This window comes from Sorex fumeus, unplaced genomic scaffold (genome assembly GCF_029834395.1).
Source record: "Sorex fumeus unplaced genomic scaffold, SorFum_2.1 ptg000063l, whole genome shotgun sequence".
NCBI lineage: Eukaryota > Metazoa > Chordata > Mammalia > Eulipotyphla > Soricidae > Sorex > Sorex fumeus.
This window is the reverse complement of record NW_026606120.1, coordinates 78071015-78095199: the sequence shown is the minus strand read 5'-3', so window position 1 is coordinate 78095199 and position 24185 is coordinate 78071015. Positions and strand designations below refer to the sequence as shown.

Sequence of the window (24185 nt, the reverse complement as noted above, 5' to 3'; positions counted from 1 at the left end):
TGAGCTGTTTGTTGGTTTCTTTTATTGCTGGGGACAATACTGTGTCGGGGATTAGACCCGGGTCTCCCACATGTAAAACGCGTTCCAGCCCTTTGAGCCGCCGCTCTTTTACTCTTCCCACCCTCCACCCCCGCCTTGGGGCCAGAAAGACAGTAGTGGGGGGAAGGCAGTGTCTTGCACGTAAGCTGCTCAGGTTCGATCCCCGGCACCGTGAACACTGCTGGGTGTGACCCTGTGCTCAGAGCCAGGAGTGACCCTAGTGCTCAGAACAAGAAATGACTCCTGTGCTCAGAGCCGCTGGGGTGTGCCTCCCCCGCCTCCCAAAAAATGTTCTCTGGCTCCTGGTCAGGGTTCTAGAAGAGGCGTGTGGGTGCTGAGTTTAATGAGAATGGGGCACGGGTAGCACAAGTGGTAAGAGGCCCCTCCCTCAGCACCACCGGGTGTGGTGCACATTTTAAAATATGTCAGAGAAGAATGGGGAAGGTCTTCGATTCCCAGCATCCCGTATGGTCCCCTGAGCACTGCCAGGAGTAATTCCTGAGTTCAGAGGCAGGAGTAACCCCTGTGCATCGTCGGGTGTGACCCAAAAAGCATTTAAAAAGACCAAAAAAAATTAATGGGAAGGTCGTTCCTGGAGAAAGGAACCAGACACCCCGCGGCTTCAGACTGCGGACGTGGGCGGCCCAAGCCGGCGCGCAATCCCGGGGTCAAGGTCAACTGGGAGCCGCGGGCTGGAAGCCGGAGGTGGCAGGGCCGGGCCTGCTCGCACTCGCCGCGGCCGCCGGGTGGCGCTGCGCACCCGACGCCCACCAGGCCCGGGCGCTCGCTGCGCTCAGCGCGGTCCCCGCGCGCCTGCCGCATGAGTCACCCGCCCGTCGGCGCAGACACGCGGGCGGGCTCGCGGCTCGTCCGGGCGCGACGGCCCCGCGGATCGAGGTCACCGACATCTGTGCTGCCTGCAGGGGCTACCCGGGGGCCACTGAACTCGCGCCGGGGGGCTAACCCGAGTCTCCAGGCCCCGAACCCTAGTCCCGCCGGTCCCGCTGGACCTGCCCCTCGGGGCTTTGGACTCGGGGCACCCTGGGGTGCCGGGGAGCGAGCCCGGCCCGCGCGCAGCCAGGTAGGGCTGCTCCCTTTCTCCCCCCCGAGATTTTTGCCCGCGAGGGGGAACGGGCGGGGCGCCTAGAGGGTGAGTCCGTTACGTCACAGCCACGTCCCTACTCCGCCCCCACCCTACCCCCGAGTTCTGGCCTCCTCGCGCCCCGGCTTTCAGGGCGCTTTCCAGAGCACCCGCGCCCCAGGACGAGCCCCCGCGCCCCAGGACGAGCCCCCGCGCAGACCCCGGCCCGTGTGCCCGGCAGGACGCTGGCTGGGATGGAGGGGAGGGGCTCAGGGTGCTCCCGGAGTCAGTCCCCGGAAAGGCACGGGTGTCTGCAGGGCCCCCAGACCTTGGGGGCTCTGGCCACCTACGGGGTCGGGGCCGAGGGCCGCTCGGAGGGCGGGGAGGCGACCCCCTGAGTCGGGGAAGGAGACGGCTCCCCCACCCTCCCCGCCAGCGCGAGCCTCGGGGAGCGCGCGGCGCCGGGCCTGGGGTCCCCGCCCCCCGCGGCCGCCGGCGCCACCCCCGCCGGGCTGGACCCGCCCCTCGGCCCCGGTCCCTCCTTCGGGGCCGCGTCCCACCTCCGCGGCTCCCGGCGTCCCTCCCCGGCTCCCGCCCGCGCCGCTAAGTTTGCTGGCCCCGGGCCGCGCACAGAGCCGGGGCCGGGCGGAGCAGCGCCCCGCGGACGGTCCCCGCGCAGAGCCCGGCCCCGGCCCGACCATGCTGTGCCGCCGCTGGAGGAAGCGCCGCCCCCCGCCCGAGGAGCCCCCGGCGCGGGCCCAGCTGGCGGCGCCCACCGCGCTCCCGCCCGCACCCCCGGACGGCGGCTCCAGGAGGCCCGGGCTGCGCGCGCTCAAGAAGCTGGGTCAGTGGCGCGGGGCGACAGGACTGCGGGGCCAGGGGCCGGGCAAGGACAGGGACAGGGGCTGCGGGGACGGAGACAGGGCGGGGACAGGGAGGGAGGCTGCGGGGACAGAGACGGGGCTGGGGGGACACAGACAGGGCGGGGACAGACAGGGACTGGGGGGGGTGGGCGGCTGCGGGGACAGAGATGGAGAGATGGGGCTGTGGGGGACACAGACTGGACAGGGAGGGGGCAACTGCGGGGACAGAGATGGGGCTGGGGGGACACAGACTGGACAGGGAGGGGGCAACTGCGGGGACAGAGATGGGGCTGGGGGGACACAGACAGGGCGGGTACAATAATGGGGTAGGCACTGAGATGGGGATGCGGGACTGGGTCAGGGTGGGTGCAGGGCCTGCACTAGCCCATCGGGGGTCCCTGGGTCCCCCAGAGGCCCTGGGGGGGTGGCGTCCATGGCAGGCTGTAGCAGGTGCAGCTTGGGGTCCCTGATCACTGGAGGGTGGGTTGGGAGACAGCCTTGGAGGCCCCTGCCTGCCTCCCCAAGTCCTGTCTGTGCTCCTGGGTCCTGAGGTCCCTCCTGGCCCTGGGCTCCTGGCAGCCTAAGTGGGGCCTGCCTCCCCAGCACGCCCAGCCTGCCGCCCCCACCCCTCCCAGGCTCCTGGCATGGCAGGACTGGGTAGGAGAAGACAGGAACAGGAGGGCAGGACTTCGCTTGAGATTGGAGGGCTCTCTGGGAGGGGGAGAAACTGCCCTGAGAGCAGGCTGGCACCAGGTGGTCACTTCTGGGGGTGTCACTGAGCCCGCGTCTTCCTGAGCGCTCAGGGACAGGGAAGTGCTGGGAGAAGCAGGGAGTCTGCCCGACTCCTCCACCCCGTGCACCTCAGTCTGGGCTCTGGGTGCTGGTGTTTGGGGGTCTTGAGTGAGGGGTGCCTCCGGCTGCAGTGAGGAACTGGTTGCTGTTGGTTGAGGGTTGAAGCGGGGAGGGAGGAGGAGCTGTCCAGGAGACCCCCCAAATCCAGGCTAATTTCTGGGTCCTGATTGCAGTGTGTCTGCCCTTTGCTGACACCACACCCCTGCTCTCTTCCTGGTTCTGCCCCTCCCTTGATCAACTTGAGTTTGTTGGGTTTTTCTGTATGGTTTTAGGGTGTTGGAGCCACACCCGGAGGTGCTCGGGTGCTGGGGATCTAACCGGGGTGGCCCAATGAGGCCAGCACCTTGACTCCTGCACTAGCTCTCTGGGCCTGGTTGTTTTTGTTTGGGGAGCCACATCCAGCCGTGCTCCGAGGCCACTGGGGGTAGTGCGGTGCCTGGGGGAACCACATTCCTACCATCTGCACTGCCTTTGGAGCCACGTCGCCCATGACCCGGGCTTGCCCCCGGCACGCTCCTCAATCACAGATGTGCCCCTGGTCTGGCTTCCAGCAGCACCCAATGCTCATGCTCTTCTGGGACTCCCAGGAGGAATCTGGGGGTTCAGCCCAGACCCAGTCCAGGCCTGGGGTAGCTGAAGCGTTCACAGGGAAGGAGATTTCAGCTATGAGCGGAGGGTCCTGCCTGCACCCTTGGACCAGGAGCCTAGAGTGAAGCAAAGGGGGGAACCACATGGGGCTCCCAGAGACAGTTCTTTGGACCAAAGATGGCCACACTGGGGTCGGGGCTAGGGCTGCCTTGGTAAATTCCAGAAGCATCAGGAGGCAGAGGCTGCCCGTGCCTCTGGGTGATGCTTGGGAGAGGAGAGTGCTTGTGAGGACTTAGGGACACAGGGCACCCCCCAGGGTTAGGAATGTGGGGGGCAGCCGTCTGCCTCTGGGGGGGGGCTCCTCAAGGGTTTGGGCGCAGGCAGGCCCGAGGAGATGAGCAGCTCCATCCCGTGCCCTCGAGACACAGCCCAGTGATGGAGACACTGACAAATCCTCACTCGGAGCCAGGGCCAGCACCTGGCACTGAGTCAGCATGAGAGCCACGGGCACCTGTCCCGTCCCAGTGACAGTGTCACCAGGTATGTGGGTGTCAGGTGCCATCTGGGCTGCCCTACCCCCGCCCCCGCCCCCCCTCCCCACACACATCCCCTTCCCGACACTGAAACCCAGCCCAAGGCTCCCCTGGGCAGTCCCCATGCACCCCTTGCTGCCAGCACCCCTGGGTCCTTCCCCTGCATTCCATGAACTCAGAGGGCAGATGTCACATCAGCCCACCAGGGTCACAGGAAGAGGGAAAAGAAAAAAGATTTTAAGGGGCCAAAGCAATAGCACAGCAGGGAGGGCGCTTGCCTTGCATGTAGCCAACCCGGGTTCGATCGCCGGCATCCCATATGGTCTCCTGAGCCCACCAGCAGAGATTCCTGAGCGCGGAGCAAGGAATAAGCCCTGATCATCGTTAGGCGTCACCCCAAAACAAGACAAAAAAGGACTTGAAGCCATAGTTGGGGAGCCGGGGCTGGAAAGGGGGAACCCCATGGTGAGCTGGGGGGGGCACCTGTGAAGCCTAGGAGCTCCAGGGAGCTGGGTGATGAGGGGGGCAGAAGAGGGGCCAGAAGCAAAGGCACAGGGCAGACCCATCAGCCAAGTCCCCACTTCTTCCTGGCCTGTGGGAAGGGACTGTCCCCCAGACATGACCCCAGAGGGAGTCCCACCAGGCTGCAGGCTCAGAGGCAGCCAGGAGCTCCCAGCGGGGGCGGGGGCGGGGGGGGTGGTGTCCCTGTGCAGGTGGGGTGCCGCGGTTGGGGGCCAGGCTCTATCAGCACTTTTTTTTTTTTTTTTGCTTTTTGGGTCACACCCGGCGATGCTCAGGGGTTACTCCTGGCTCATGCACTCAGGAATTACTTCTGGCGGTGCTGGGGGACCATATGGGATGCTGGGAATCGAACCCTGGTCGGCCATGTTGGCTGCGTGCAAGGCAAACGCCCTACCCACTGTGCTATCGCTCCAGCCCCTCCATCAGTACTTTTGAAGACACACAGGAGCTCCCGTCTCCTGCCCTTGTCTTACAAATGAGGAAACTGAGGCTCCAGTTGGGCTTGAGCCAGAGCAGGTGTCAGTAAAAGGAGGGGTGATTTACACCTGGGAGGGTCCTTCCTCCCCAGACCCTCCCCCCAGCAGCCCTGCCAGCATCCCCCCTCCAACAACTGCTGGGAGCCTGGCCAGATAAAATAAAGGATGCGGGTTCAGTGCGAAGACAGGAAAACCAGAATGATGTGGGCACATGCGGAAGTGTGAGATTGCGGTTTGTTTGGAGTTCAAGTTCAGTTGAGCTTCCTGAATTTTCTCCCAGGTCCTCTTATCTGCCTCAGGACACGCCCCCCTCCCCATGCCTTTGCCCCCGTTAATCCTGCCCCCCCCATCACACAGATCATTGGGTGCCAGTGTCCCACTGCCTGCCATACCCATGCACATGCCACCAAGAGTGGCCAGTTGGAGGCTGTCCCCGGGGTATCCACTGGGGGTCTTCAGAGGGTGCCTGGCCTGGGAGTGGGAGCTGAGCAGTTCCCACAGGCAGGAGGGCAGTCCACCCCTCCACCCTGATTTCTGCCCCCAGACAGGCTTCCTGCTGGACAGAGTGGCCCCCTGCACCCCCAGGGCTGCAGGCCTTGCTCACTGCGCTGGGCTTCGTTTGTTCTCCCAGGAGTGTCAGGGCCTCGCTGAGCTACCTGGGCTCTGGGCCCGGGTGTGGCTGCCAGCCTGGCCTGGTTGCGCTGAATCAAGGGGGACGATCTGCTGGGCAGGTGCATGGTGGCCCCTCGGAGCTGCAGTCCCTCCCAGAGTCTCGTGGCACTGCCAGAAGCTGCTCCCCCTCCCCTTGCCTTGGCACAAAGCTGTAGCTGTCCCTGCGCCTGCATGTCACATTCCTGCAGGAGCCCCTCACCCCAGCGTCATGCACACTGCCCCCCCAACCCCCAGCTCTTACACGCAACCCTAAAGGCACACACGCCCACACATGCCACCCTCCACACCCTGCAGCACACACCTCCTTATCTCTCCCTGCTCTGCGTCCACAGGGCACCCCGGTCCTGAGGTGGGGGGGTCCTCCTGCCTTGGCCTCTGCTGCCTCTGCTCAGGCCGGACCTCCACCCCTGCCGGGCACCCAGCAAGTGGCTTGTCCTTTTGGAGCTTTGCCCTGAGGGGGACCAGCATTGGACTTGTCCTGCCCGCTGCCCCTTCCTGCTCCGTAGGGAGGCAGTTTCCCGTAGCCGAGGGTGGCACTGGGGCCTGACTGAAAGCAGGGCCCCGGGTTTGCTGATCCCCCATGCACTCCCCCCCTCCCCGGTTGCCTTGGGGGATGAGATAAGCATGCAGGGAGTGTCTGAGCCCAGCTAACAACAGGCAGAGTGCCAGGAGGCCTGCAGCCCTGGGGAGCCCTCCAGAGGCCCAGGGTGGGAGGTGGTGCTGAGGATGCAGGGGTCAGGGGATGTCTGGATTCCCTCTTCCTCTTGGAACACTGCCTCAGTTTCCTTCTTTGGTGTGTGCGTGGCCATTGCTGGCCAGGCCTGAACCAAGCATCCAGGTGCTAGCTACAGGGCTTTGGGTTCAGGCCTCCCCAACTCTGCCCACGTTCCCGCTCCACTACCTGCTGGCCCCATCCGGCTCTGAATGAATTCACATTCCAGCCAACCCGTCCAACTGTGTTATTTTTAATTGTGGCATAACAATTATGCGGTGGCGCAGTCAGGAACTGCTTTCAGTACAGGGCTGGTGGAAGCTTCCAGACTCTCAGCAGAGCAGCCAGGATTGGGCTTGGTGCTTGTAGGACTCGTGGGTGCTTTCAAGGCAGGCACCCTGAGCCCTGGGGCTAGTTCTCTGCACCCCAGATGACCCATATTTAAGTGCTCCTTAGGTAGCAGAAAATAGCTGTTCCCTGTTCCTCCTCCCACCCGCCCCTGAGGGCTTCATATCTTTCTGTCTCTGAATTTTTTTTTTCGTGGGGACTCTGCAGAAAGGGGTCTGGCAGGCCTGGGCACTGGGCAGGCTGGCAGGTCCGTCCAGGGTGTGGCACAGACGGACCCCACTGCAAGCTCCCTTCCATGGCTGACGCCTTTTCTGCTGTCCAGAGGCCACATTGGCTCAAAGTCAGCAGCTGATGGGCACGGCTGGGCGCAGTCACCTGCCCTCATGTTGACTGCTCTGATTTCATGATTGTTCCCCACATGCTGAGTCAAGGTGACCAGCTGCGGGGGCTGTTCCCCCACCTGCTGGCCGGGCCCTGCCCCAGGCTCCCAGACCATGATGCCAAGATCTTCAACCCAGGGACAGGAGGCCCCGGGGGCAGCACACACCTCACACCTGCTCTGAACAGGCCGGAAGCAGGTCAAGGAAGCATCCGTGGATCGACGCCTGGCAGGACCCGGGGCTTTGTGGGCGGCTGGGCCTGCAGCCAGAGGCCTCGACAGCACTGCCCAGTCTGGGCACTCCTGATGTCACCCTCTGTGGGTCCACCCCTTCCTGTCTGACACCCCTGTCCCCTCAGAGCCCCCTGGGGTTCAGAAGTTCACCCGTGGGGAAGTAGAGGCACTACTCTGGGCTCGTCAGCCCCTGGCCCGGCCCGGCCCTGCGTGTTCATTTCTTCTGGATTTCTCTGGGGCTCTGGTTGGGGTGGGGGCTGCGTAGTGGGGGTAATGCCAGCCGGGCGGGCAGTCTGGAAGTCTGGTGAGGAACATGGGCCCCTCACCGTGGGAACCGACCCTAGAGGGAGCTCAGGCTGTCTGTCTCCGTGTCCTGTTTGCAGAAAACTTGGGACAAAGCAGGCCCAATGACTCACCTCCATTTCCGGCCTTAGTCACTCACCAGCCCCCCCTCTTCTCCACCCCACCCCTACCCCCAACATGGGTTTGGCATCCCGGGAATGGTTGGCTCAGGGGAGGTGGGCCCAGCTGCAGAGGTGCTAGGAACCAGTCGTCCCCTCTTCCTGGAGCTGAGGGGAAGTGGGGTGCTTGGAAGGTGGCAGTGTCCGGCCCCCATCCCACATTTCTGGGGGTGAAAGAAGTCGAGGCTGGTGGGGGAAGGGCTGAGGCTGCACCCCTGGTCTGGCCCTGCCGGTTCTAGCTCTGGGTCAGGTAAGGCGGGGTTCAGTTCCCCTCCCTGCCTGGGGCATGGAACAGTGTGGATAGAGCTCCACCCCCAGGCCCAGAAAGCCACCTCAGGGTGACCAGGGCCCAGTATCTGTCCCACAAACTGTGATAACCTCCCCTGGGCGTTCTGACCCGTCCAGCCAGCAGTGCCACTCCCAGGACTGGGGACAAATGGGACAGAGGGACAGGGCTGAGGAAGTCCTCCTGCCTCCTTCAAGTCAGCGCTGGCTGACCTGGGCCGAGGTGTGACAGGGAGAAACTAGATGCCCTCTCGGGCTAAGGAATGACCATTTTGTTGGGTGTAAAGTTCTGAGGGCATGCCGGGGCTGGGCTTCTGGCAGCCAAGGAAGGAGGCTCTCAGGGCAAATCAGGGCCCAAGAGAACTCAAAAGGCTGGGAGCAGGAGTAAGGAAATGGCCCGGAGGCTGGGAGCGTGGGGGGGGGGGCTGGTAAGGAGGCGGCTCACATGGCTGTCAGCTAGCGCACATGCTGTGCACGAGGCAAGCCCAATCCCTGGTACTGCACAGCTCCTGAGCATGCCTGGAAATGACACCCAGCCATCCACACACACAACAACAACAACAAAGCCCTGTGGTGCTCAGGGCTTACTCCAGGCTCCTTGCTCAGGGTCACTGCTGGCAGGGCTGGGGGGAACAATATGCAATATGTAGGTGTCAGGGATTGAGCCCAGGTTGGCTAGGTGCAAGGCAAGTGCCTTTGTCTTAACCCCTGCTCTATCTCTCCTGCCCCTTAATTTGATTTTCTTGCCATCAAGAAAAGATCTGGAGATTCACAGGCAGTCGGGATCTCTGAGCTCAGGTCTTCCTCCACTCCAGACTGCCCTCCACTTCTTCTTTTTTATCTTTTTTTGTTTGCTTTTGGGCCACATCCGGTTGTACTGAGGCTTTTTCCTGGGTCTGCATTCAGGAATCACTCCTAGTGGGGTTTAGGGGGACCATACCTGGTGCCAGGGATGGAACCTGGGATGGTTGCATGCAAGGAAAGTTCCCTAGCCACTGCTGTACTATCATTCTGACACTCCCCCACCCCCCAAAAAAAAACCCTTTATTTATTTATTTATTTTGCTTTTTGGGTCACACCCAGCGATGCACAGGGGTTACTCCTGGGTCTGCACTCAGGAATCACCCCTGGCGGTGCTCAGGAGACCATATGGGATGTTGGGAATCGAACCCGGGTTGGCCACGTGTAAGGCAAACGCCCTACCCACTGTGCTATTGCTCCAGCCCCCCCCAAAACTTTAAATTTTATTTTTGGTTTGGGGGCCACACCTGGCTCTGCTCTCAGGAATTACTCCTAGCAGTGCTTGGGGGATGGGACACTGTGTACAGCAAGCGCCTGTATTATCTCTTCAGCCCGATGTCCTCCACTGCTCAGGCGGGTTTCCTAGTTCTCACCCTTGGCCTGGTTACCGCAGCAGCTGAGGCACATCCCCCTGGGGTGGAGTCTCAGGGCTCTGCGGGAGACCCTGAACCACCGGAAAGTCAGCCCCAGGGTTTGCTGGCCACAGTAGGTCTATGGGTGCAGGAGGAAGAAAGAACAGGACTAAGGAGCCCCTCAAATCTGGCAAAGCTGCAGCCACTTCGGTTTACGAACTCCAGTCTACGGCTCCCTCCCCAGTGCTCAGGTTTCTGAAGGAGGAGGCACCGGGTTAGAGCGGGTGCTGTCCTTTCTAGAGTGGTGGCACCAAGGGGTGTCAGTGGCCAGGCAGGGTTGAGTCCCAGCCCTGGGGCCATGCTCCCGGCTGCACCATCCCAGCAGAGCCTGGCAAGCTACCTGTGACGTATTCGATATGCCAAACACAGTAACAACAAGTCTCACAATGGAGACGTTACTGGCCTGCTGGAGCAAACTGATGGACAACGGGAGGACAGTGCTACTGGGGTTGGATCAATCACATTTTAATCAGATTAAGGAAGAGGTCCAAGGATTTGAGGAACTTCTTGGGGAGGGGTCCAACCTCCTCAACCTCCTCAGGGTCTGCTGAAGGTTTTATCAGGTCTGTTTTCTGTATCCACAAGGTGGATCAGTCTTTAGATTTTCCTCCCAGAAGTTCTGTTGACCTAACTTTCATTGCCAAGGGCCTTTCCCTATCTACCTGTCTGCATCAGTCCCAGGGGGAACTCGGCAGGTGCAGGGCCTCGGGCCCCTCGGGCTGGCCACCCCTGACAGCCACCCCCACCCCCACCCCTCCGCAGGCCTGACGGAGGACGAGGACGTGCGCGCCATGCTGCGGGGCTCCCTGCTCCGCAAGATCCGCTCGCGGACGTGTCAGCAGGAGCGTCTGTACCGGCTGCAGGAGGACTGCCTGAGAGTGCGGTTCCAGCGGCGCATCCTGCGCGCGCCGTCCACCTGTGAGCCCGGGCGCGGACTGGGGGGACAGGCGCGGCGGGCTCGGGGCTCCGTGCCGCCGGCCCCGCGCGCTGACCCCGAGTCCCGCCCGCAGTCTTGGTGCAGCACATTGAGGCGGTCCGCGAGGGCCACCAGTCCGAGGGCCTGCGGCGCTTCGGGGGCGCCTTTGCGCCCGCGCGCTGCCTCACCATCGCCTTCTGCGGCAGCCGCAAGAACCTGGACCTCGCGGCGCCGTCGGCCGAGGAGGCGCAGCGCTGGGTGCGCGGCCTGGCCAAGCTGCGCGCGCGCCTGGACGCAATGAGCCAGCAGGAGCGCCTCGATCAATATCCTGGCGGCCGCGAGGCGGGGGGCGCCGGGCTGGGCGGAGGTGTGCATGGGCGGGCTCCTGGGGACTGCCTGGGGTGGGGGGTGGGGTGCCTCCTGGTTTCCCGGCCCCGCGTTTGCGTGTGTGTTTCCTGAGCGTCCACACCTGGATCTATTCCTACCTGCACCGCGCGGATTCGGACCAGGACAGCAAGATGAGCTTCAAGGAGATCAAGAGCCTGCTCCGCATGGTCAACGTGGACATGGACGACACGTACGCCTACCGCCTCTTCAAGGTGGGCACAACCCCTGCCTGCCGCACCGCTCCCTCCCACCCTCCCCCCACATAGGGACACTTTCCCGCCTCTTCCCTTCTCACCAGCCGTGCACCCTCAGGGGATCCCCACACTCTTAACTTCCTGGTTCTGAGAGCACCTTGTCGACATGTGACTTTTCTGTGCTATACGTGGCCCCAGGTGCGTGTCCCTCCCTGCTCCCTGTAGAAGGAGGGTCACCTCCATGTCCCCCAGTGACCCCAACATGTAGGAACGCTGGCAGGCGCTGGATGGCAGATACCCGTGTGGATGTAGCCAATGTAACAGCAGGTGGCCCTGAGGGACAGGTGAGCATGGCACCCGGGCCATGGGCTCCATGTGCCTGACACGGATGCTATTACGGAGGGTGTTCACTGGGCAAGAGGCTGCTATGCACACACACAGGCAGGGTGCAGTTTCTTCCCAGGCGGAGAATCTCACCAGAGCGGAGGGCCTTGCACCGCTCGGAGCCTGCCCTCGGCTGGCTGTCCTGCCCGTGGGGCTGCATAGAGAAGAGGGTTGGCGCTGCAGGCCCCCCCTGAAACTGGTCACCTGCCCTCCAGGACTGTGACCACTCCAACGATGAGCGTCTGGAAGGCCCCGAGATCGAGGAATTCCTGCGGCGGCTGCTGACACGGCCGGAACTGGAGGCCATCTTCCACCGCTACTCTGGGGAGGACCGTGTGCTGAGCACCTCCGAGCTGCAGGAGTTCCTGGAGGACCAGGGCGAGGAGAGCGCCACACTGGCCCACGCCCAGCGCCTCATCCAGACCTATGAGCTCAATGAGACAGGTGGGGAGCCTGGGGACTGCCCTGGGCTCCTTGCACCCCACCCCCAGCCCCTGGGGACTGGCTGAGAGCGAATGGACTCGTTCATGGCAAGTATTGGGGGCATCTGGGCTGGACATGGGGATCCCCCATGTGACCTGTGGCCCCCCCTTCACTCTCCTGCAGCCAAGCAGCATGAGCTGATGACCCTGGATGGCTTCATGATGTACCTGCTGTCTCCCGAGGGGGCAGCCCTGGACCCCGCTCACAGGCCCGTGTTCCAGGACATGCAGCAGCCCCTGACCCACTATTTCATTTCCTCTTCCCATAACACCTACCTGACCGACAATCAGATCGAGGGCGCCAGCAGCACTGAGGCCTACGTTAGGTACCCACGGGTGGTGCCCAACCTGGGCGGACTACCGGGCTGGGAGCCCTGTTTCGGGAATGTGGGTCCTCTGCCACCAGTGGGCTGGGAGCCCTGTTTGGGGAATGGGTTTCAAGGCCCCCGCCACCCCCTGCCGCCACCAGGTGCTTCCTGTGACTGACCTGGCTCCCTTACCCCACTGCCCTGCTCTGTGGCATCTCCCTGACCCCACGCCCAGCTGGTCATCCTGTGTCCATCCACAGGGCCTTTGTCCAGGGGTGCCGCTGCGTGGAGCTGGACTGCTGGGAGGGCCCGGGAGGTGAGCCCATTATCTACCACGGCCACACACTCACCTCCAAGATCCTCTTCCGAGATGTGATCCAGGCTGTGCGCGACCACGCCTTCACGGTGAGCCCCAGGCCTGCCCAGCCTCCCGCCCCAACCCCAAGAAGCTGCCTAGCACGTCTTGCTCAGGGCCCGCTGCTGCTGGGAAGAGGGCAGAGCTGAGGCTGGGGACAAGATGAGAGTCTGGAAAGGGCTGATGGGCCGGGAGATAGTGTAGTGGGTAGGGCATTTGCCTCGGCATGTGGCCAACCCTGGTTGGAGCCTTGGCATCCCATATGTTCCCCGAGCACCACCAGGAGTGATCCCTGAGTACAGAGCCAGGAGTAAGCCCTGAGCATCAAAGATGTGGCCCCAACGACCCCCGTCTTCCTTCCCCAAAGGGAAAGGGTCGGAAATCAGTTTCCAGAGAAAAGCCAGATATGGAAGGATGTTTTTTTCACCCTGTCTCTGAGGAGCAAGTGGTGAAAGAGCAGCTCTGCGGCTGTCAATGCAGACTGTGACTCAGACCATCCAAGAGTAAAAGGGTCAGAAAACCAGGGGACTGGAGAGGTAGTACAGTGGGTAAAGCTGACCCGGCTGCAGCTCCCAGCGCTGCAGATGTTCTGTAGAGCCCTCCATGAGTGATCCCTGAGCACTGCTGGGTGTGGACCCCAAACAAAAACCAAACCAGCCCAGCATTGGGCTCACCGGGCTAGGACCCAGACCCCTCTCCCCCTTGGCCCTGTGCAGTGCCCTGTCCTCAGCCTGTCCCATCAGCGAAGGCTCAGTTCCCCAGAGGGAATGCCCAGAGCCTGTCTGCCTGCCCGGAAGGGGCGGGTCCAGGTGTATTGGGGTGATGGTGTGGTGGAGTGGGAGGGGTCTGACTGGCTGCTCCTCCCCCGCAGGTGTCCCCATACCCCGTCATCCTGTCCCTGGAGAACCACTGCGGGCTGGAGCAGCAGGCCACCATGGCCCACCACCTGCGCACCATCCTGGGGGACATGCTGGTGACCCGGCCGCTGGACCCCCAGAACCCTGAGGAGCTGCCAACCCCAGAGGTGAAGCTCCCAGACCCCAGCTGGGTGGCGGAGGGTGTGGTCGCTTCACATGCACTCCCTCATGCTCCCTTCCGGCTCAGGCCCACACCGCTCTTCTGCCCACAGGGGTCCTGCAGTTGGGGCTAGGGTCCCTGTGCCAGGCAGGGCTCAGCCACTAAAGTCACATCCCTGACCCCCCCACCCCCACCCCCTGCACCTTCTCATCCGTGGTCAAGGGCCCTGTGGCTGACCCGACCCTGTTTTCTCCGTCTCCTAGAGTCAGTCAGCTCGGCTCTGTCCTTGCAGCCTGAGCCCTTTGTCCCCTTTTCAGACGAGTGCAGAAAGGCCCCTCCTGCTCACAGTCCACTGTGTGGGAGAGAGACTCTGGGGCTGGGGGAGCTGCCTCGGGGACCCAGGAGGCGAGTGCTGTACCCCTGAGCTCACCCCTGCCCTGGGTTCCCCACGTGTGCCAGGAAGGTGCCATGTATGTGGCCATCTGGAGAGTGCGTTGCCGTTTCCTCCGCCCCGACTCTCTGGCTTCACAGAGGGGGTGACTCCCCAGCCTCCAGGTCCTTCCAGAAGCTTCTGACACAGGCCCATGTGCAGCAGGAGCTTCTGGTGGATGTGGCGGGAGACAGCATGTGGTTTGGTGCTTGGTCCCGGCTCTCTCCTGGGGTCTCCTCAGAGCGGCTCCTGAGCTGCTGCTTCCCTGCTGATGCCTCCTGGTTTCAGGGTCTGCAGGGATGTCGCGGCCTGTACCCAACTGATGGCTTCATGTGTTGTTTTCTACGTTTCCCTACTGGACACATTGTTCATCTGTGCTTCCTTGCTTGCACCTACTCTCACTGGCTGAAACAGTGACCAACGGGAACGCGGGCCCAGACTGAAGCCCATATTATTGGTCTCTGTAGCAGCTAAAGGGCCGGGTGCTGGTGAAGGGGAAGAAGTTGCCCGCGGCTCGGGGTGAGGACAGCCGAATTTTATCAGACCAGGAAGAGGAGGATGAAGAGGAAGAGACAGATCAGAGGCGTGCGGTGAGTGGGCCTGACTGGGTCCCCTAAAGCCCCCACCCCCAAAGGCTGAGCATACAGAGGCAGTGGGGGAGGTGGGAGCCGGGGTGGGGGGTGACAGCAAGGTGGCAGGCAGAACCCCTGACAGGCACATCCCCCCAGACCAAGCAGATCTCGCCGGAGCTGTCGGCCCTGGTCGTGTACTGCTCTGCCAGCCGCCTGCGGGCCCTGTGCCCAGCCCCGGCCCCTGCCCAGCCCTGCCAGGTCAGCTCCGTGAAGGAGAGCAAGGCCAAGAAGTTCACCCGAGAGGAAGGTAGGAGCGGCACTGGGCATCAGGTGGAGGTGCAGAGAAGAGGTCAGCGGGCCCTAGAGAGCGGGTGGAAGGAAGGAAGCACCAGGGTTCTCCTTCAGCTGCTCATAACCTAGATAAGATGCAGACAGGAGGGGTGATTTGCTGGGGTGACCCACAGAAGTGGGGGTTCAGGGACAGAACCCTGAGCAGCCAAGGACGGAGAAGCTGCAGGGGAGGAGGTAATGGGCAGGCAGTGTGCATGGGGGCAGTGGTGGCGGGCAGTGCCAGGGTGGGGGAGGGGTGACCCTGCCCCTCCAGCTCTGTCCCCCGCCTCCCAGGGAACAGTTTCGTGAGACACAATGCCCTCCAGCTGACGCGCGTCTATCCACGGGGCACACGCGTGAACTCCGCCAACTACAACCCCCAGGAGATGTGGAACTCAGGCTGTCAGCTGGGTGAGCCAGATGTGGGGAGCGCTGGGGGGCTTCAGGGGCCACTTGAAGCCTGGACAGTGGTGGGGCCACACAGCCCCTGTGGACAAAGGTCAGCAGTGGAGACAGTGACAGGCAGATGCATTTGATCCTAAGACTATGTCTGATTTTATTATTTGGTTTTACTGGGGTTTGGCCACCCCCAAAGTGCTCCAGAGACCCAGGATTCTGGTGCAGGGAGCTTCTGGCCTCTCCTAAGTTTTATGAAGGAATTAATTTAAAACCTGCTCCTCAGGTCCCCCTACTGTCATCCTGCTTCCTGGCACAGCACCCTGGTGCCTTCAATCACTGACTTGGGGATAAGGCTGCCCAGGCATGCAGGAGGGGGTTATGGTTCCCTGGGCCCGTGGCTCTGCAGGCTTCCTGGAGAAGGCCTGGCCATGAGGGAGTAATGGTTACGGCTCTCACCATCAGGCCCTGGGCAGGAGTCTGCAACTGTCATAGTAGGGACTAGGGTGCAGGAACCCAGGCACTGAGTCACGAGGGACCCTGTTTTGCCCCCAGTGGCCCTGAACTTCCAGACTCCGGGTTATGAGATGGACCTCAATGCCGGTCGCTTCCTGGTCAACGGGAAGTGTGGCTACGTCCTGAAACCCTCCTACCTGCGGCAGCCCGACTCCACATTTGACCCTGAGAGCCCGGGCCCCCCCACAACGACGCTCAGCGTCCAGGTGGGCCCGGGACCGAGCTTTGGGGCGGGAACAGGGCTGGTCCTGAGATGGAGGGGCAGGCCCATGTCTGAGCCCCGGGTCAGGGGTGGGCGGCAAGAGGCCTGAGACGCCCGTGCACCCTAGGTGCTGACGGCCCAGCAGCTGCCCAAGCTGAAAGAGAAACCCAGTTCCATCGTAGACCCCCTGGTGCGCATTGAGATCCACGGAGTGCCTGAGGACTGTGCTCAGAAGGAGACGGACTACGTGCTCAACAACGGTGGGGACGGGGCTCTGCAGAGGAAGGGAGGAAGGGCTGGGGGCGGGCCCAGCAGGGAAAGGAACGCGTGGCCTGTCGGGGAGGGGCGGGACCTGCAGGGAAGGGATGGATGAGGGCGGCCCTGCTGGGAAGAGAGGAGCTTGCCTGCAGGGCCAAGACTGGATCTTTGTTGGGGGCGGGGCCTACAGGGGAGCGCCGAATAAGGGGCGGGGCCTGCAGGGGAGGGCTAGTTCGGGGGCGGGGCCTCAGGGAAGGCGTGAGTAATGGGGCGGGGCTTGTGGGGGGCGGGCTGGGAGGGGCGTGGCCTGCGGGGAAAGCTGAGTGATGGGGCGGGGCCTGTAGAGGAGGGCGGGACGGGGTGTGGCGTGAAGGGAAGGCTGAGTGATGGGGCAGGGCCTATAAGGGGGGGGGGAGGGCGGGCGGGGCGGGGCCTGCACTGGGAGGGGCGGGGCCTGCAGAGAGGGCTCAGTGATGGGACGGAGCTTGGGATCCGGGCGGTCCTGACTGCGTGCCCGCACCCTAGGCTTCAACCCGCGCTGGGAACAGACACTGCGATTCGTGCTGCGGGCGCCCGAGCTGGCACTGGTGCGCTTCGTGGTGGAGGACTACGACGCCACCTCCCCCAACGACTTTGTGGGCCAGTTCACGCTGCCGCTCTGCAGCCTGAAGCAAGGTGGGTGGCGGCTGGGCGGATGCGGGCTCCCCCGCAGGGTGCCCTGGGAGCGAGCCTGACCCGCACTGCCTACAGGGTACCGCCACATCCACCTGCTGTCCAAGGACGGGTCGTCCCTGAGCCCGGCCACGCTCTTTGTCCACGTCAGCGTTCTGCGCTCCTGAGGGCCGGCTGCCCCCTGTGGATCTGGGGGTGCCAGACGCATCCGCTTCTGGGGCTCCGGACACTGGGCCGGCGTCAGACCACTCTACCCGCATGCCAGTTCCCTCCCGAAGTGCAGGGGGTCAGCGGAGAGCAAGCTTGCTGGAGGGGCGCAGCTCCTGAGGTCTCAGCCCCTGCCCCTGCCTCTAGCGGGGTCCCAGCCCCTCCCGAAATTGTTGCCCCTTTGCCTGGGTATGAACTACCCCCAAATGCCCTCTCCCCAGCCCCTCTCCTCTGGATACCCTTCTCAGCCCTGGGGAAACCCAGCAGCAGGTCTGCGAGCATGGGGGCAGCCGGGTTCTGTCCTGGCCCCCAACTCAGGCCCCCGAGGAGGTTCCCCCACCCCCGCCCCAAAGCAGGCCTGTATTTTTGTCTGAGGCCCAGTGCTTACACAGTGGGTCCCCACCCCAGGTGGCACTGGGCAGATGTTCTTTTAAAGTAAATCTATGATTCGTCAACAGTCAAGTTTTGATTCGTGCATTTTCTATATGCCAGGGGTTGCAGGGAACTGTCCCAGGTGAAAGGGGTTGAGTGGAACAGGAGTATCCAGCCATAGCACTGGAGCGCTGGGGTACTGGGTCCTTTGCTTAGCCTGCTGCTGGCCTCAGGGACTTCATTCAGAGTCCCCTCTCCAGGTCTAGCAGGAGACATCTGCTAACAGATGGTCCTGGAGATGGCAGTTCTCCTTTGCTAGCTTCTGGAGACACTGCTCTGGGCTGCCCTGTGGAACCTCGCATCAGTGCCAGCTCAGGACTAAGGCTGACCTAGTATAGTTGTTAGAAAGTAGGGGGCTGGGAAAGGACCGCAGGAAGCCATGGCTCCCCTTGGCCCATGCAACTGGCACCCTCTGATGCAGCCCAGGAGAGCCAGCAGACAGGGAAGGGTGGGCGGAAGCCAGGGGTCCAAGACTTGGTACCAGGAATGCAGCCAGGGTAGGGGAACATGAAGGCCCCAAGCATGAGGCCGAAGCATGGGGCCGAGGAGCTTGGAGAGATAAGGACAGTAGGCGGGGCACTTGCCTCACATGTGGCCAATCTGAGTTCAATCTCTGGCATCCCACATTGTCTCCCAGCACCGCCAGGGTGCAGAGCAGGTGTGACCCAAGACCAAAACCAAATAAAAAGAACTGGGGTGAGTGGGGGGTGGCTTGAAGGAAGGGAGGGAAACTGGAGACACTGATGGGTACTGAAACGGTGTGTGACTCACACGCAATCATGGACAATTTTGTAATGCTCTTTCTCATGTTAATTCAATAAATAAAAAGAACTGGGGCGACCAGGGGGCCCCAGTGGGGAGCCAGCCCCAGGTCACACCCTCCCAGGCCGACTAAGGGGGTGCAGGAAGTCAGAGGCTGCAGGAATGTGTCCTGAGGTCTGGTTGGGGAGACAAGAGCTTGGGTCTGTCTAGGTGGGTCCCAGAGTCCAGGTTCTCTGGAAGGCGCTTGGGTGCCCGTGCCCATGGGAAGGGAAGCCAGGCTTAGCACCTCAGTAGCCCAAGAGCAGTGCAGCGCCTCAGAGGCCTGCAGAGAGGATGGGAGGGGTGGCCCCGGACTTGCTCTGCTCCCAACATGCAGACAGTGCGGTCAGGCCCAGGTGGGCAGGTGAGGCTGGGAATGGGGGGCGGGGGCTGCTGGAGCACCAGTTTGCCTTCAAGGCAGCCTTGTCCAAGTGAGATCTGCAAATGTCACCCCAGTGCTGTGCCCCTGCTCCCTCAGCGACAGGGCGCTCCTGACATGACCTCACTGGGACTCCCACCCTGGAAGTAGACACAGAAGGGCAGTGAGTTGAGCTGCTTCCTTTATTAGGAACAGTGCATGTCTCCAGCAGAACAACGCAGGTGGCGTTTCCTCCCCCCTCCCCCGGAAATGGACGCCCCTCCCACAGCCCAGAAAAAAGCCAAGACAAAAAGGTGAAGCCCCTTGCCAGCTCCAGCGTGCCAAGACTGCACCCCAAACGGTCCTGTCCCATTTCCTGGAGCCGGCTGCCTTGTAAGCCAGGTCGCGAGACCCCGGAACCCCAACCACATCCCGCCCGGCGTCCTCTTTGGGCCGCTCCATGCTGGTCATCTTCAGGCCAATTCGGGAGCTCAGGCCTTCAGACCACAGATCCATCAGTCTCTTGGGAAATTCACCTACAGACAGGAGCCAGCCGAGCCCGTGTTCACAGCTTGGAGCCACAGATGCCCAAGTTGGTGTTTGCACAGCGGCTCTGCCTGGCGGGTGGGGAGCAAAGGGTGTGGGCCCAGGCTGCCTCCTTGCTTTGCTCAATCCTTCATGGCTTCTTGGGTGGCTGTGGGTGGGGTGACGCGGAAGGGAAGCAATGGTTCTCCAGGCTCCCACACTGAGACTCAACACGGCAGGCGAGGGCTGTGGCACAGTGAAGGGCAGGTCACGTGATTTCAGAGACAACGGGCCTTTCTAGAAGTTTCTTCCAGAGCAGCCACTGGGGCCTCTGTTCCCATTCCACAACCTAGGTCACCTAAGTAAAGCTCACATTAGGGGATGTGCACCCCAAACTTCAGAGGCAGCTCAGGCTGGGACGTGGCCTGAGTGGGTTGAGCCTTTCCGAGTCCAGGCGCTGCTCATGGACGTGAGGGGTAGGGCAGGGGTGGCGCTCTCTGCTTCCCCACGTCTTGGGGCGCTGCCCAGGTGAGCTGCCGAGGAATGTGGGTGCCAGTGCCACAGGGCCTCTCCGACTGCTGTGAGCGCAGTGCGCATCTTGCCAAGAATAGCAGCTTCTTTGGTCTGGGCGTCCTGGAGTGCAGGTCAAGGGCTGGCCATGCCTGTTGCTGCCTGCAGCTCACAGCACAGGATGAGGGAGGCCTTGAGGCCTCAGTGGAAAGGCCGACACCAGAGTGGGGGTACTCTTTCAGGTGACACCACCCCTGTCCCTTGCGCTCAGGGGAGAGCCGAGCGAGCCTCCGGTCAACCCCACCAGAACCCAGCCGGGACCCAGCCTGTGGGCCACAGGGCCTGGCTGCCGTCTGGAAGAGTGGGCCGAGCGAGCGGAGCAGCTGTCTTCCCCTGCCAGGAACCCACACAGGGCAGGTCCTGCCGGCCACCCGCTTCCTCTCTCTTGGGGCCGCCAAGTCCATACAAACCTGGGTATGAGAGGGAACCGGGTTCCACCACCACCGGCGCTCAGAGTGGCGCCAGCACGTCTGTTCCGTGGCCTAGTCTGGGCTGGGAAGGCGCTCAGCAGGAAATGGCCGATGGGCTGGAAGGCACAGGCTGGGGGCTGCGGATGAAGGGTTGGGGGCCAGCCCCACACCTCCTGTGCCCCGCACCCCCGGGGGCTTCAGGGTGTTGCTTTCAGCTCGAATGTGAACCAGTGGGTCTTCATGAGCACCCCGATGCTACAAGGAGGTCCAAGGTCCCCTTCCAACTGCCAGTCACCCCCCGGCTCCTCTACAGAGCCCTTGCATGTGGCTGGCAACGAGACTCCCCTCAGAGCGGGCCCCAGTGCACAGAGGGGCTCACTACGAGAAACCCACCTCCATGGGCTGAGCTCTTCCGATTGCATAAGGCAGAAGCGGCCGGGCCCACCCTGCGGGCCCTCACCTGCTGGGGGCTGAGGCCTGACCCCCGCAGAGCTCAGTGCTAGCCCTCCACCTCGCCTGCCTTCCCGAAGCCGGTCACTGCAGTCGACTCAGAAAACCAGGGCAGGGTCCCCGCATCCTCTTTCTCCTGCTCCCCCGCAAGCCGAGCCTGCTTCTCACGCCAACCAACCGTGGTGCCAAGCCGGCCTGTCTGGCACTGTCCTCAGATTCTGATTTTGAGGAAGGATCTGGAATCAGTTTTTCATTAGAGACCAAACATCCTTTGTACACTTGGAACATGAAAGATATTTAAAATATTTATATATATATAATATATATACTTTTTATTATTCACCCGTTAACTCCATAATATGCCAATCGCGGGCCAGTTTTCAGCAGTTACATTCCCTTGATCATGCCTGCAGAAGGATGTGATTAATTGGAAAACAGGGAGACCAGAGACCCGGCCAGCGGTGACAGCACGCAGCCCGTGCCACTGCAATGCCATTGACAATTCAGCGGCGGTTTGGTAAAGCCGGTTCCGTTCTGCTCCCTTTGCCAGGGATTCTCACGTCTGTGAAAATTGGACCAACAAGTGGTGGGTTCCATTTCCTGGTTTGAATTCTCAGTGGCTTTGTCCAGAATCTCACGGGCGGCTGGTTACTGTAACACCAGGCCGACCTAGGGGAGCCAATGGGGAGAGGCAGGGATGAGCAGACAGCGGCCAAGATGCTCCCGTGCCCCACCCCAGCCTGGACTTCTGGTTGGTTGGTTTGGGGGCCACATCTGGTGGGGTGCAGCTGAACTGTCCCAGCAATGCTCAGGGAACCGCGTGGTGCTGGGGGTCAAACCCAGGACCCGTGTACGCTAAGCGTGGGCTCTGGCCTGCAGTTCTGCATGAGCCCCAAGCGCCAGCAGCATTCCACGCACAGCAGGCCCTGCCAGGGGGCGCTTGCCGGCACCACACCTGGCCTCTTGCTGCTCAGCATCAGGTGTTGGCTCCCAAATCCCAGGGGATCTTTGGACCAGGGAGGGAGGGTGAGGGAAGATGGGTCAGGCCTCAGCCTCGGAGCAGCCACAGTGGGAAGGAGACCACGATCACCCTCTGCCTCAGTGCCGCTCTGGGGCCTGTGCCATCAGCCACCATCCCAGCAGCTATACCAAGGGACTGGCCCTGTGGCCTGGTTTCTACTGGAGATGTGGCTCCCTGCCCCAGAAGGCCCAACTCCAGCAGGGTGGGAGCCTGGAGGCGGCACCTGACACACACACACACACGCACACACACACACACATATACACACACACACACACACACACACACACGCACCTTCTCCGCCCCCATGCTGGGGCACTTCCAATTGTAAAGGTAATACTGCAGGTTGCCGTCCCCGATGCCGAACTTGAGCTTCTCCAGGAAGGTTTTGTTCTCCATGAGATCCAGTGCATTGAACACGTCAAACCCTTTCTACACAGCGGCGGGGACAAATCAGTGGGTGAAGACCAGCAAAAAAAAGATAAAGAGTGGGTGAGGAGAAGGAAAACCGCCGCCAAACTGTCCTTTCTGCTCCCACACCGATGGCCCACACAGCTGCCTGGGAGAGCCCCGGCCCCTCAGAGCCGCTGAGACACCCCAGCCAGCACCTTGCTCTCCTGGGGCGCAGAGCGCCACCCTCTGGCCTCATCCATGCACACGTGGGGATATGGGCGTCCAGGACGCCACTTCTTTTTTAACACCCAGCATTGCTCAAGCCTTACTCCTGGCTCTGAGCTCAGGGATCATGCCCGGTGAGACTCAGGGAGCTATGTGGGGTGTTGGGGATGGAATCTGGGTAGACTGCGTGCAGGGTCAGCACCTTAACCTCCATTCCATTGCTTTAGCTCCAGGCCACCACTGCTAGTCATGCATCTCTGAGAAAGTCCAGTAACTTGCAGTCATCTCACCTTCCTTCCTCAAAAACAGGCTCCTATCACTGGCCGAGCACCCCAATGTGTACTGTACAGGACTGGTAAGCCCTGACCTGTCACTTGCTCCATCTTATCGTCCCTGCTGGGCACTCGGGCACACCCGCCCTGGGCTTTCCAATGGCTGCTCTGATGCTGTCCCACCCCCACCCCCCAGCACGACCCCCACCTGGGAAGCCACTCACGAGAACCTGGAGAGTTCAGGAGCCCCCTCATGGCTGGGGGGCTCCAGGCCTTTATGAGCTGAGAGCCAGACTGAAATTGTGGGGACCTCCCTGGGCAGAGCAAGGGAGTACCCACCCTGACTCCTCCCCAGATCTATCCCCTAGCACATTCCACCACTGACGCTCCTCAACTGTACCCGCCCCTCACCCCTGACACACACACCTGTTCCCACTGACGATCCCTAAATCTGTCTCCCAGAGCCCCACCCAACTGCCATCCCCATTTCCAGGACTCCTCACCAACTTGGCGAGCACCAGGGCGTCGCTCATGAGGTCGAGGAGGGGCGTCTGGGTGTGGACGTTGTAGAAGGAATAAGCAGCTTTCAGACTCCTGTGGGTGGGGTGGTTCATGATGGTGGAAGGGAGTGTGTAGAAACTCAGGAAGTCGGTCACCTCGCCGCCGGCGTTCTGCAGGGAAGACAGTGGACATTAGCCTGCGGCTCCTGCAATAGCTGGGAAATTGTCCAGGTGCCAGATGACAGGGTAGAAACCCAAATAGGCTGCCCCACAGCTGGAGAAAGCCTGCCCAGGACACAGAGCATGGAGCTGAATGCAGTATCATCTGACAGGCCTGTATACCCCACCTCGCCTCGGGGGTAAAGGTGAGGGTTAGGGTTAGGTCGAGGCTGAGGTTGGTGGCTGGGGTTAGGGTTGGGGTTGGGGTTAGGGTTAGGTTGGGGCTGGGGTTAATGTTGGTTGGGGTTGGGGTTAGGGTTAGGCTTGGACTAGGGTTAGGTTGGATTAGGGTGTCTGGTCATACTAGCCCCGCCAGGACTAGCAGAGGGGAAGATTTCCCTCAGGCCCAGAGGATGCCATTTTATTATTTAAAAAAATTTTGCTTTTGTCTTTGTTTTTGGGCCATACCCAGAGATGTTCAGGGGTTACTCCTGGCTCTGCACTCAGAAATTATCGCTGGCGTTGCTCATGGGACCATATGGGATTGTCAGGGATCAAACCCGTGCTGGCTAAGTGCAAGGCAAACACCCTCCCCGCTATACCATCACTCAAACTCCACCATTTTATTATTTATGCTGTTTTTTACCCGGTGGTACTAAGGCTTATGTTTGGCAGGGTGCAGGGCACCACATGTGGTGCTGGGGATGGAACCCAGGTTGATGGAGTGCAAGGCCAATGTCCTCCTAGTGGCAGATCTTTAAAAGGACCATTCCGACATGCGTAGCATTGCCTTGGTAGCTTTTGGAGGGGGAGGGGCTCCCGCAGCCGAACGCACCTGGTGCTGCTCAGAGGACCAGGAGCTGCAGGGGCTCAACCCTGGAGGAGGCAGAGCCTGTGATGAGCCCTTTAAGCCACCTCCCGCCGGCCCTTGCCAGCCGGCTCCGGGGAGGAGCAGGGCAGTGTAA

General features: G+C 61.9%; 2 protein-coding genes across 2 annotated transcripts in view; one reads left to right on the top strand and one right to left on the bottom strand.

The window, feature by feature from the left end:
• Nucleotides 1-1395: 1395 nt before the first annotated feature.
• Nucleotides 1396-17326, top strand: PLCD3 (phospholipase C delta 3). The gene is made up of 15 exons (XM_056126727.1): nt 1396-1964; nt 10241-10396; nt 10489-10717; nt 10855-10993; nt 11575-11803; nt 11966-12167; nt 12410-12554; nt 13376-13528; nt 14419-14541; nt 14680-14830; nt 15148-15264; nt 15805-15971; nt 16095-16227; nt 16751-16900; nt 16976-17326. Exons 1-15 carry the CDS (start codon nt 1820-1822, stop codon nt 17062-17064), a joined length of 2328 nt encoding a protein of 775 aa, XP_055982702.1. The 5' UTR covers nt 1396-1819; the 3' UTR covers nt 17065-17326.
• A 3639-nt stretch (nt 17327-20965) lies between these two features.
• NMT1 (N-myristoyltransferase 1) overlaps nt 20966-24185 on the bottom strand; it is a 36906-nt gene continuing 33686 nt past the window's right edge. Inside the window, exons 11-13 of the mRNA XM_056126718.1 lie at nt 23065-23232; nt 21966-22103; nt 20966-21319 (exon numbers count right to left, since the gene is read on the bottom strand). Of these exons, the coding sequence (XP_055982693.1) occupies nt 21299-21319; nt 21966-22103; nt 23065-23232 (327 nt within the window). The 3' untranslated portion in view covers nt 20966-21298. The remainder of the gene's footprint in view (nt 21320-21965; nt 22104-23064; nt 23233-24185) is intronic.

Excerpts from the sequence above, each read along its gene's own strand:
- PLCD3 (XM_056126727.1), top strand. The coding sequence starts at position 1,820 with ATGCTGTGCCGCCGCTGGAGGAAGCGCCGCCCCCCGCCCGAGGAGCCC. Across the intron at positions 14,542-14,679 it reads AGACAGATCAGAGGCGTGCG|ACCAAGCAGATCTCGCCGGA; the intron begins GTGAGTGGGCCT and ends ACATCCCCCCAG. Across the intron at positions 14,831-15,147 it reads GAAGTTCACCCGAGAGGAAG|GGAACAGTTTCGTGAGACAC; the intron begins GTAGGAGCGGCA and ends CCCGCCTCCCAG.